At 42.1% G+C, this 13,787-nt stretch overlaps 1 protein-coding gene across 1 annotated transcript in view; it reads left to right on the top strand.

Annotated features, from left to right (window-relative positions):
- The window catches only part of LOC124544915 (cytochrome P450 6j1-like), a 114,849-nt gene that overhangs the window by 17,133 nt on the left and 83,929 nt on the right, over window positions 1–13,787 (top strand). Inside the window, exon 2 of the mRNA XM_047123654.1 lies at window positions 8,483–8,892. Within this exon, the coding sequence (XP_046979610.1) occupies window positions 8,504–8,892 (389 nt within the window). The 5' untranslated portion in view covers window positions 8,483–8,503. The remainder of the gene's footprint in view (window positions 1–8,482; window positions 8,893–13,787) is intronic.

A 13,787-nucleotide genomic window follows, 5' to 3' on the forward strand; every position in this document is an offset into this window, starting at 1 on the left:
AACCAGGCAAACCCCAGTTTTCTTTCTGCGTAAAACCAAGCTGGATACCGTAGTGCATTAACTTTAACTCACCGAACGTAAGATAAACAAAGTTCCAAGAACCGGTTTTACATGATTACTCTAGGAATATACCGGTACTACAGCTCCCTACGTATCGCTCACATGGAGATTTTGAAGATAAGATTAGGATAATTACTGCGCGCACAGAGACATTCAATCAATCATTCCTCCCGCGCTCCATATGTGAATGGAACAGGAGGAAACCCTAGTAACTGGTACAATGGGACGTGTATATATATATATATATATATATATATATATATATAATGTATGTAAATACGATTATTTATATTATTTTGTTTTTTTTTATAATTTTTGTTGAACCGAATAGAGATAGATGGAAATGTTTAAAAATCAGTGAATATATTTAAAACATAAGGGGGCATCGGACATATACTTTGAGAATTTCGTCGCCATAAGGAGGAGGTTCGTGGGCCACATTATTTCTGAGCTAAAATGAGATAAATACTGAAAACACAGTTTACATATAATGTTGATATTTTAGGATCATGGATTAAACAAATAATGAAATTACAATAACGTTAATCATAACTATAATTACTGAAGTGCACTATGCTACTTACATTGGGAATACAATATTAATCACTAGTGATATGTTGATTATCCGCACGTCGGTATCTCGTCCGTGCGCAGTGGAAATTTCCTTATATAATTACTAATATGCGCTCTGCAGTACACAGTGACTTTTTATAAAATTAAAGAGTTTAAATTAGAGCAGCCAGTCTAACGCGCGAGGCTCTCCCTCGACTCCATTCCAGAACAAATAACAGAAGAAGTAATCTACAAAAGACTGGACATCCTTTCTGTGTCTTACCAGCGATCACATGCGACCGCACACAAGATAACTTGCATTGGCTTTCATGCTTTATTTAACAGGGTTCTCTGATTAAGAAAAAATAGATTTACATGCTATGGCTAAAAATGTGCCTTTAAACTATGAATGCAATCAGATATCAGTTAGTACCCCAATCCCCTTCTCTCCCCCCTCCCCCCTCAACCACACCCTCCTCTCAAATATTAACGTCTGAATAAACTTCAGAGCGAAAATGAATTTTCTTTGCACGCTTGCAATTTTAAAATGGTGAAAGTAAAATATATTTAGGTTTTGCAGGTGATTTCTTAAACCACGAATTAATGAGAATGAGACAGTACTGCTTAGTTCTAATAACAAATCGTTTTTATTTATTTATTTTTTTATTAGAATGATGAAGCAATTCTAAGTGCATATCACGATTACTACCTACAACTCCTACTCAGAAAAGGGATCTAACTGTTCACAGTGAGGGTAGACATTTGTTACGAAAGAGCCTCCTCTACAACCCTCCTCTCCCTGACAACACTTGCTACATCCACACCCTGCACAGCCATATAAAATCAACGAAATTAAAAAATGGCTCAACTTCTGAGGTCATCCGTCGCTTAGAACTCATTAAACCTAACTAACCTAAGGACATCACACACATCCATTCCCGGGGCAGGATTCGAACCTGCGACCGTAGCGGTCGCTCGGCTCCAGACTGTAGCGCCTAGAACCGCACGGCCGCTCCGGCCGGCACGAAATTAAAACGTGTCCACTGTACTTAAGCCTACTACTGCTAAATCACTTGATTGATGGGCTCCTCATTTCTAAACTGGTAGAAATTGGAAGACTTCAGGTTGCTAAAGTTTTGTCTGGCCACTGTCACTACCAATAATAATAACAACGCAATAATATTACAGTGTATGGCCTACACTGTAGGCTCGATAGCAGCGCTGTAGGCATTTGCGATGTACGGGTATATGTCACTTTTACTGTCGTAGAGCAATGGTACAAAGTACGTGTATAGCGAGTGAACTGTCTGAGGAAGATCCTGTTCATATATTCGTTTCGCAAGCTGAAACCTTCATGACACTATGTCACTCATTAATGTTAGTTCAAATGGTTCAAATGGCTCTGATCACTATGGGACTTAACTTCTGAGGTCATCAGTCCCCTAGAACTTAGAACTACTTAAACCTAACTAACCTAAGGACATCACACACATCGATGTCCGAGGCAGGATTCGAGGCAGACTGTAGCGCCTAGAACCGCTCGGCCACTCCGGCCGGCTTAATGTTAGTATTTTTTTTAATATTCATAACTTATATAACCAATATTAAAGTCTCACGAAATAGTTGTCATAATACCGCTTTTTTAACAATTTAATTTTGTGACCGACACAGTTTGAACACTTTTGTTTGTACCCCTCAGAAAATTATATTTTATCCCTCAGGCGGTAATTACCTCCAGGCTGGGAACCATTGGTGCAGATAAACAAAACACAACTGGGCGTCGCTGTAATCGCTGAGGGCAGTCAGTCGGGACGTGTGTAAGCTGCCACGAAATTGGTCGGTTGGTCGACCGGACGGCCGATAAATTGGTGCTTTTTTTTCCTTTATTGTAATTTTAATCACCTATACAGGCGGGCTGGCAGCAGCACATTACGCTGCTCTTCAGCCTTAAGTGGAACAATAACATGACATAGAGGTGATACAGACAATACAAAAAACGCCGGGCAAAAAATGGAGATACAAAAAAACAATAAACATGAAGCCGTTCACGTTGGACGATAAAAACACACTTGTGGACACGGCGCAAAAAACACTGAGAAAGGCGATGGCACATGTGAACAGTGGAGTCGTAACTGCACGAAACACAAAACGAAGCACACACACGAGATACTGATGTCGATGATCTCCGGCGCGCGAATGTTCACTATGCGTGTGCGAGTCCGGGGACCTGCCAAGAGGGGAGGAGGAGGAAGGGGAGTGGGAGAGCGAGAGGGGAGAGCAGAGATGCCACGGGCAATGGAGAGAGGCGGGGAGGGAGGAAGGGGGAGGGGAAGCCCAGGGGAAGAGGGGTGGAGGGAGGGGACGTGGGAAAAGGAAAGAGAAGGGAAGGGAAGAGAAGGGAGGGAGGGTGCCGAAAGGAAAGGACACCGGAAGTGGGGGGTGGGGCAGAATCAAATAAATTGGTGCGTGTGTAGGATCCTTAAAAGACCGACAACCAGTGGAACGCAAGCGAGCACAATCGTATGCCTACAGAACTCGCCCGAGTGCTTTTGTCCACGCGCACCTAACGTTTACACCAGAGAATTCTCGTCCGATGTTGCACGTTTGCTTCGGTCTAAAGGGAGCTTAGTGCTACATTTACAATGGTACCACTGTTGCCAGAGGTCGCTTTATAACATCGGCCGACAGTTTTGTCACAGTGCATCCTATCTCCTTCGTCAGTTTTTGGCGCGGCTACGGGAGGTTAAGTTGAATCTAGTCTATGTACGAAACACATCAGACTTTTTCCATCTAAGGGAGGCGTGCATACCACGACGCCTTTGTGCTTGGAGATGTCTGCTACAATACGGTGTTTGGTATTAAAAAGATGCCGAATGCATTTAAGACAGCTAGGTGCATCTATCTCTAAAAGACTGTGGCGTGTACCGTGAAGTCTGTCATCAGTTATTGGAATTATCCGGCAAGTTTTACGAATATATGAGATGAAGGGAAAAACGCTTTAACTTCGTGACACCATGTGGAAAAAAAAGAGGGAGATACATACGTGTATGATAAATCCCTTCCCTTGAAAATTTCTGTCCTTCGTACCTCCTCTGTGTTACCACAGATGACTTGTCACTGGTCTCATTTGTTCTAAGACTGCAGTACACGCGAGGCGCCTATTTACTTCTATCGCCCTGGGTGGAATGCATACATTCTAATTAATGTTCACCAACCTGCAGTCTTCTATAGTTGTTGTCCCCTTCGCAGAAAGGAGCACTAGGTCGTGTATCCGTTATCCTGAAGCTGTAGAAAACTCTTAGCGAAGAACTGATATTGTATAAATAATTAAATCTTCAATTAATTTGTTTATATGGGATGCCACTCGTATTTTTATTAGCAGAACACTAGAATCTGCATAATTATAATCCACTTCATGTGTCAAATCCCCACTCTTCACTCTTTCATGGAAATTAAGCAAACTAATGAACAACGTATCTGCGTAGTTACTATCAAATTATTCTCAATTACATGTCCACATAACCATAGATTAACTGATACCGACCAAGGTAGACAACATGTCTGTCTTCAGAGACTGCCGAACCAGCTCTGATCTTACAGCCGAACCACTTCGCCCGCCACCCAAATTAGCCGCGATCCCAACATCGAAGTGCTTCTTCTGCCTTTACGTTTAGCAACTGTTTATTATTCTGCTGGTAATTAACACTTTTAAAATAATGAAATGAAAGCCTGCTATTGAGAGATGCTTTTAAAAGAAATGCAAGTAAATCGACTGTTTAGTTTTTCTAATATTAATAACCGACGTTTATCATTTTGGCGCGCTACTTTCGAACGTAGCAGCCAATCGTCGAGGGGGACAACAATAGGCGGTCTTTCTCGCGCTACCCCTACAACACGTTGTTTCGAGTATGGTTTATGACGCTACAGTTGAAGGACGCGCAACTTCGACGATAACGGTTATGAGCACATAATAGTTGAAGCTACGTTGTGAAAGTACATGATGTTTCTACCATACCATGCATGCATAAAATTTGTGTGTAAGCAAGAATTATTTAATTAATGAAAAGTAGATTCGTGGATCCACAGCAGCTCTCTTTATTCTAAAAATTGTGAAAATTAATGCAATGGTGGCAGTATATTCAGATTCTAGTACTGAAAACTTCAATGTTTTTTAAATACTTGCCAAGTGGATTTGAGAAAGGAAGTAACAAGGTTTCTGGTGGCAGTATTATTCCAGATTGAGAGTAGCTTTTAATAAAGGAAATAAAACATGTTACAGTGTCTTTAAATGCACTTGACAAAACATAATTCCAAAATCCGGTGTAGAATAAATTCAATAGTTCGTAGTATTTGGCGTACAAGAATGAAGATATTAGGTTTTAAATTAGTCTTTATGGCATCGTAAATAGCATCCAACATGTACAAAAATTTTGAAATGTACTTTTCAGAACGTCGTATAATCGTTGGAAAGATGTAACCGATAATTTCCAAGTGTCAAAGTGTTACTTCTAGTTTTACCTCAGCCAGAATTGCATCTTTAATGTGAGTATCGCATTTTTTAATAGAGCTCGAATCACACCTCAATAAGTAATCGAAATGTGCTTTGTTGAATTTATGTGCATACGTGCGTCAAATAACCTTCAATGAGTGTCGTTCACCATACTTGAGAAAATGTCTGCAGCTCGTGGTCTAGTGGCTAGCGTTGCTGCCTCTGGATCACGGGGTCCCGGGTTCGATTCCCGCCCGGGTTGGGGATTTTCTCTGCCCGGGGAGTGGATGTTTGTTTTATCATCATCCTCATCATTTGTGACAGTGGCTAGATTGGACTGTGAAATAAAATTGGACTGTGCAAAAATTGGGACTTTGTACGGGCGCTGATGACCGCGCAGTTGAGCGCCCCACAAATCAAACATCATCAACATCATCATCACCATATGTGTGAAAGACAAAAAAAATGGTTCAAATGGCTCTGAGCACTACGGGACTCAACAGCTGAGGTCATAAGTCCCCTAGAACTTAGAATTACTTAAACCTAACTAACCTAAGGACATAACACACAGCCATGCCCGAGACAGTATTCGAACCTGCGACTGTAGCGGTCGCGCGGTTCCGGACTGTAGCGCCTAGAAACGCTCGGCCACTCTGGCCGACTTACGCCAGAAAGCCGCAAGTTCGCTTCGCTGTAAAGCGGGCTTAAGACTGTGAGTACACGTTCTGCTCTCTGCTTGTGAACAGCACAGTCTAATCCAATAACCACAATTTGACAGCCGGAGCGACACTACAAAGCGGTGACAAAGCATACAGACACATGCGTCGTAACCATATTTGTTTTTAATTATTGTCTAGTTAAATAACGAAATAGGGGTCACACTTTTGGTTTCGACGCGTTCATAAATTACCAAGGGACATGAAAAACAGCCAAATCTCATCGATTCTATGACACAGCTACAACTTATTCATGAAGAAATACTTTCGAATATGTGTGTATTCGCAGCTTATTTCGCTGAAAGCGAAAGAATATTAAATACATATTTCATGCATGAGAAGCATATATTTTTGTTGTTGTCTGCTTCTATTATCACAGGCACTTTCCTTGATAGTTGCAAAAATTATGGAGTCTAATGATTCGCTCATTCTCACACTTCACTCGACTTTCTGAAACATACATATTTTCGTGAATGTAATTACTTTTTCTTCAAAAGCGAATGTGTTGAAGATTCTTGCCGTTTGTGCCTCAGAGTTAGCAACAAATGTGGAATTGATTTCTTCTGTGTTGGGATTCAGTTTTATTGCTTGTGACGATTTATTACAACGTCTTTGTACTTTTCCTTTAAGCTACAGCTGTGGTGGCTTACTTGGTACGTTAAATAATGCAGGAATTACATTACGTATAGGTTTCCTACGTTCCACGTTCACTGTCTGGGCTGAAAGTTTACTGGACGAGACTCCAATTCGTTAGGTAGACACATGACGTCTTTCTCCAAAACGTCCGGAATTCTGGTGTTCACTAGCAAATTTTTTGTTATTAAAGGAAAACGTTATTCGGCACATGTCTGCACGGTAGAAGAGAATCGTAAATAAACTGCCCTGTAAAGTAACGTTACCTACCTCCCAGGATCCTTAGGAAAGTACACTACTGGCCATTAAAACTGCTACACCACGAAGGTGACGTGCTACAGACGCGAAATTTAACCGACAGGAAGAAGATGCTGTGATATGCAATTGATTAGCTTTTCAGTGCATTCACACAAGGTTGGCGCCGGTGGCGACAGCTACAACGTGCTGACACGAGGAAAGTTTCCAACGGATTTCTCATACACAAACAGCAGTTGACCGGCGTTGCCTGGTGAAACGTTGTTGTGATGATGCCTCGTGTAAGGAGGACAAATGCGTACCATCACGTTTCCGACTTTGATAAAGGTCGGATTGTAGCCTATCGCGATTGCGGTTTATCGTATCGCAACATTGCTGCTCGCGTTGGTCAAGATCCAATGACTGTTAGCAGAATATGGAATCGGTGGGTTCAGGAGGGTAATACGGAATGCCGTTGCTGGATCCCAACGGCCTCATATTACTAGCAGTCGAGATGACAGGCATCTTATCCTCTTGGCTGTAACGGATCGTGCAGCCACGTCTCGATCCCCGAGTAAACAGATGGGAACGTTTGCAGGACAGCAACCATCCGCACGAACAGTTCGACGACGTTTGCAGCAGCATGGACTATCAGTTCTGAGACCATGGCTGCGGTTACCCATGACGCTGCATCACAGACAGGAGCGCAGGCGGTGGTGTACTCGACGACGAACCTGGGTGCACGAATGGCAAAACGTCAATTTTTCGGAGGAATCCAGGTTCTGTTTACAGCATCATGATGGTCGCATACTTGTTTGGCGACATCGCGGTGAACGCTCATTGGAAGCGTGTCTTCGTCATCGCCATACTGGCGTATCACCTGGCGTGATGGTATGGGGTGCCATTGGTTGCACGTCTCTGTCACCTCCTGTTCGCATTGACGGCACCTTGAACAGTGGACGTTACAATTCAGATGTGTGGCTCTACCCTTCATTCGATCTTGTGAAACCCTACATTTCAGCAGGATAATGAACGACCGGACGTTGCAGGTCCTGTATGGGCCTTTCTGGATACAGAAAATGTTCGACTGTTACCCTGGCCAGCACATTCTCCAGATCTCTCACCAACTGAAAATGTCTGGTCAATGGTGGCCGAGCAACTGGCTCGTCCCAATACGCCGGTCACTACTCTTGATGAACTGTGGTATCGTGTTGAAGCTGCATGGGCAGCTGTACCTCTACACGCCATCGATGCTCTGTTTGACTCAATGCCCAGGCGTATTAAGACCGTTATTACGGCCAGAGGTGGTTGTTCTTCGTACTGATTCCTCAGGATCTATGCACCCGAATTGCGTGAAAATGTAATCGCATGTCAGTTCTACTACAATATATTTGTCCAATGAATACCCGTTTATCATCTGCATTTCTTCTTGGTGTAGCAATTTTAATGGCCAGTAGTGTAAATAACGGCAATTGTGGTGTCACTTTTTAGCTGTTGTCCATTTTCATGGCACTAAATACGCTCCTTAATATTGCTATTATGTTGCAGACCAATTCGCACTCATCCAGTGTTGTATTCAGAAATTCGCTTGCTGGCCGCTTGGCGCGCTGCTATCGCTGTGGGTAACGAAAACGAGCCGGAGTATAGCGAGTGTTGTGCTAGACTGCGATGTACGCTGCTGCGCTAACGCTCGCCAGCCCGCCTGCAGAAGTGGAGGGGCAAACGGCCTTGAGATGACGCTGCGCAATGTGACGACTTTGAGAGCTGACTCATTTCAGTGTTCTCTTGTCCGCAGTAGCAGCCGGACCGCAGGACAACCATGGCGCTGGTGACTGGGAGCTGGGTGCTGGACGGCCTGCTCGTGCTGCTGCCGCTGCTCTACTGGTACACGACGCGCCACTACTCTCTCTGGAGGAAGCTCGGGGTGCCCTACATGAAGCCGACGCTGGTCGTCGGCAACATGGGCGGCGTCGTGACGGGCCGCCAGCACATGGGGGAGCCCATATACGAGTGCTACCTGCGGGCAGGGGACGAGCCCTTCATGGGAATGTTCGCCTTCGATCAGCCGCTCCTGATGGTCAAGGATCCCGAACTCGTGGGTCGTGTCTTGGCCTCAGATTTTTCTTCCTTCTACCGGCTGAATTTTGGCCTACCGGAAACTGACGACTCCGTGGCCGGGCGGTCAATCTTCTCTGTCAACGGTCCAAGGTAAGAGAATTGTATGGACAATGGACAATTAGCCCCAGGTAAGAGAAAGAATTACTTCAGTTAGTTTATAGTAGGACTACAAAATTGGACTGTTGGTAAAATATCGATATATTGATAATTTTTCCAAAACTTATCGATATATGCGGCAATATGTTTGACCCGTCATATTTCACATTATATTTTTTGCGCAATTTTCGGTAAATATTTGAAATTGTAGTAGAACACTGCATGAAGAAGTCTTACTACTTTTTGAGATTTCATAGCTTCCAGTCTTTCTCTTTCACTGTGTGAAGCAACTGTAGGTGGCACAAAGAAATGGTCCTGTTGCACTGGGGACTAGCAATGTGAATGGAATAAAGAGATTTCCAAAAATGGAGTAAAGAGATTTCCAATGTGAAGAAATAGCACGCCTGTTGCGTTAAAAAAAAATTTTAATGCAACTGGTGTGATATTTTTTCACATTGGCATTCTTCAAAAACAGTTGCTGAAAATTAGATTAGATTAGTACTTGTTACATAGATCATGAATAAGTCACTTCGTAATGATGTGGAACGTGTCAGGTTAATAAAAGGTGTCTATACACGATATTACATTAGACAAAGTATCACTGATATATATTTGTGGAGGTTGGGAAATTACCCACTTACTATATCCAAAAATTCATCTAATGAGTAGAAGGATTTGCCATTAAGAACTTCTTTTACTTTCCTTTTAAATGCTATATGGCTATCTGTCAGACTTTTGATGCTATTAGGTATGTGACCAAAGACTTTTGTGGCAGCATAATTTACCCCCTTCTGAGCCAAAGTTAGATTTAACCTTGAGTAGTGAAGATCATCCTTTCTCCTAGTGTTGTAGCCATGTACACTGCTATTACTTTTCAATTCGTTCGGATTGTTAATAACAAATTTCATAAGTGAATATTTATATTGTGAGGCTACAGTGAAGATTTCTAGCGCTTTAAATAAGTGTCTGCAGGATGATCTCGGATGAGCTCCAGCAATTATTCTGATTACACGCTTTTGTGCAATGAACACTCTTTTACTCAATGATGAGTTACCCCAGATGATGCCATACGAAAGCAGAGAATGAAAATAGGCGTGGTAAGCTAGTTTACTCAGATGTATATCGCCAAAATTTGCAATGACCCTAATAGCATAAGTAGCTGAACTCAAACGTTTCAGCAGATCCTCAGTGTGTTTTTTCAGTTGAACCCCTCATCAATGCATACACCTAGAAATTTTGAATATTCTACCTTTAGCTACCGATTTCTGATCGAAGTCGGTATTTATTAATGGGGTCATCCCATTTACTGTGTGGAACTGTATATACTGTGTTTTGTCAAAGTTTAATGAGAGTCCATTTGCAGAGAACCACTTAATGATTGTCTGAAAAACATCGTTAACAATGATGAACAAAAATGTAAATAACAAGTTGGTCTTTGCGGAGGGCGGAGACGTGTGAGGGGAAATGCTGACGTAATCGGCGGCCAGCGCTACCAACAGAAACCGCAGCGTTTAACTTCATCATGTAATGTCGACACTGTAACAGCTTGGTCGCTGGCTTTTGCAGAAATGAAAAAACAGGGAAGTCGACATGGAGTGTCCCGGACAAATCCGATATGTGACGAAACCGAATGACGATCGCATCGGACACCTTATATTGTACCACTTACATGCAGTTTCCATTGTTAGCAAAATGATTACCGCCAAGCGTGAACGTGCATCCTTTCAATTCTTGCTCCGAGAGGGATCAGTAGGTTGGTAGTCTGTTGGTGTACAGAATATCTGATAATAAATCAATTCCTAAATATAAAGCTCTAAAACCGGCAGTATATTTACAATGTGCATCCGATTTTTTTATAGCACAGTCCGTCGATGTGTTTCTCGGCTATATATCGATGCTATTCTCCGATAAATCGAGGGCCTATAACGATACTTTTTTAAATATCTATATATTGGATTCCTGATATTTTAAAAAATGTCAACAGTCACAGTTTATAAAAGAAGTCGCACGACGTAGAGCAAAAGTATCCCCCATAATGCATGCTGATTTATAAGTATACTTTATATGGAAAAGTTACACCCTACTTTAGTACTTTAAAGCAGGCCGGAGTGGCCGTACGGTTCTGGGCGCTACAGTCTGGAGTCGAGCGACCGCTCCGGTCGCAGGTTCGAATCCTGCCTCGGGCATGGATGTGTGTGATGTCCTTAGGTTAGTTAGGTTTAATTAGTTCTAAGTTCTAGGCGACTGATGACCTCAGAAATTAAGTCGCATAGTGCTCAGAGCCATTTAGTACTTTAAATGGAATACTTACACACCTACATGAACAGTTAAAAATTAACAAAGATCATTTATTGTCATACTAGATACATGCAAGGTGTCCCAGGAAGAATAGCCAATATTCTGAGATGTGACAAGGGCGATCATTCGAAGCAAACAAGCCTAATAACGAGGGTTCTAAAAGGCATACCTCCAGCTACCATCACTTGTTCATCTTCCGTACTGTGGAACACATGTCATCTACTGAAAAAGTGCTCATAGTTCTTCAGGTATGCACTTAATAGAACCGTTTTTTACTGAACATCTGTTTCTTGTCTTCGCCCATAATGCCGCCTCCAAATATAAGAAAACCTAAGAGCTTGCAGTAGAAGAGACGTTTCACAATATCGAAGATGAACAAGTCCTCGCAGCTGCTAAGGTATGCAGTTCAGAGCCAATGTTTGCTAAACTCTTTTTGCTTCGAATGACGGTCATTATATTTACCCGTTTTGGTTGCTCTTTTAGATTTATTTACAAAAAAATACACCTTAATGTGTTTCAGCCAAAGCCATCATCAGAATCACAGCTATTGATGACTGTGATCGAAACACATTAAATTATGTTTAAAAAAAAAAAAGAAAAGAAATGGCCAGGTCCGAGTAGGACTGGGGCACTGAAGGTATCGTACAAACTTATAATGTAACAATTCACCCATACCAGGAATTCAGGATCTCGACGATTTTTACATGTTATCAACAGTGACATTGGCAACAGATCAGTCCTGGGAATTCCGAGGCTTTTGAGAATGTTTTAATTTTAAGTCAATTTTCAGATTTTTCCCCCTTTACTTTTGCATTTTTATTTATTTATTTTTATGTGTCCCATATAACATATTAAATATAATTTATCATACATAGCATATCATACATACTATATCGTACATATATATTACAAGTATTACAGAGAATATGTGCATATTTATATTCCATGTGCTGCCCAGAATTCCGCTGCACAGACTGCGTTATCATTGGCGATAATCAGATCGTCCGTGGACACAGGTTCCGACAGTTTCCTGGAGTTGAGAAGATGCTGATGGTCTTGAGGTTCACCACACTCACATAGTTCGTCCCCTGAAATGTATCCCCATTTCTTCATGTTCTCCTTACACCGAGATACTCCAATTCTCAGTTTATTGAGTACCTTCCATGTTGTGTATTGGAGATGATGACCTATAGCAAGTCTTCCTTGGGGATGTCCCATTATTTCCCTGATGATGAGCTATGCCAGAGTTGTATCCTGTGGTCTGCAGGTGATGTTTGGATTGGTTGCGTTGTCCGGAGAAAACTTTTTCTCGACTAGAGTTTTGGTGTTTGATGTTCGCATCCAAACAGGGGGTGTCTCTGATCCGTCTCCTGCTTCTTTCTTTTCACTTCAGCTGCTGTTCTTCTTCAGATGTCTGGAGGTGCTACGCCCATGAGGTGGTAGATTTTGTCAATAGGGGTTGCCCGCAAGCAGCCGTTTACAATTCGTCCTGTTTCATTTAGGGAAATATTTACCTGTTTTGCATGGCTGGAGTTCTGCCATACAGGTGCTGCATGTTCAGCAGAGGAGAAGCACAAAACGAGGGCAGATGTGCGGAGGACCTGTGGGTGTGGCTCCCCAGTTGTTGTGGGTCAGTTTCCTAATAATAATGTTCCTCGCACTGACTTTCATTTTTGTATCTGCACAGTGGTCCTTGAAGGTGAGGGATCAGTCCGAATTCACTCCGAGGTACTTTGGGGTGTCACAGTGGGTCAGCTGTTGACCTCTCCAGGTTATTCTCAGTTTCCTCCGCGCCTCTCTGTTCCGTAAGTGGAATGCACACACTTGTGTTTTGGAGGGGTATCGTAGTAGTTAGATAATGCCTCAAGACTTATTGCGAGTTTTTCTTCCACCACCTCAAAAGTGTTTCTTACCAAATTTCACGATTCTGAGTCAAAGGTAAGTACCCTTTAGGTTTTAATGATTGAGTTTGCGAGAACCAAAATATATAAATGGCTGTATCTTCTCATTGCATTGACTTTGAAGCTTATGTTTATTGCACCGCCAAGGGAGCATAGACTTTAGTGTGCGACATACATTTCAACTTTATATGCCCACCCGTTCCTGGTCTTAACAGACAGGAAGACAGACACAGTCGGACAACAAATGAAAAACAAAATATTTTTTCGTGTGATATACTTACAAATTAACAACATTTCGTTGCGTTAGTTGTGCTGTGAAAACTTAATTCTCGCCATTTCATGATTCTAGGGCAACAAGTACACTGTAGGTTTTCATGAAAGAGTTTCGAAGTGTCAAAATATGTGACGTAAATGGCAGCATCCTTTGATTGCGTTGATTTAGAAGTAAACGTTTCTTACGTAGCCAAGAGACCATAGACCTCAGTATGTGATACAGATTTAATCTTGATACACATACATGTTCCTGAGAAAATGGGGTAATTAACAGTCAGACAGACAGACAGACAACAAAGTCATCGTATAACGGTTCGTTTTTTGTCGAGTGAGATACGAAACCCTAAAAAATTTAACAGCGATCAAGATGGACAATTTCAATGACTAGTGATAATACCTGAAGACTCGTACAATGAT

Source organism: Schistocerca americana, chromosome 8 (genome assembly GCF_021461395.2).
Source record: "Schistocerca americana isolate TAMUIC-IGC-003095 chromosome 8, iqSchAmer2.1, whole genome shotgun sequence".
NCBI lineage: Eukaryota > Metazoa > Arthropoda > Insecta > Orthoptera > Acrididae > Schistocerca > Schistocerca americana.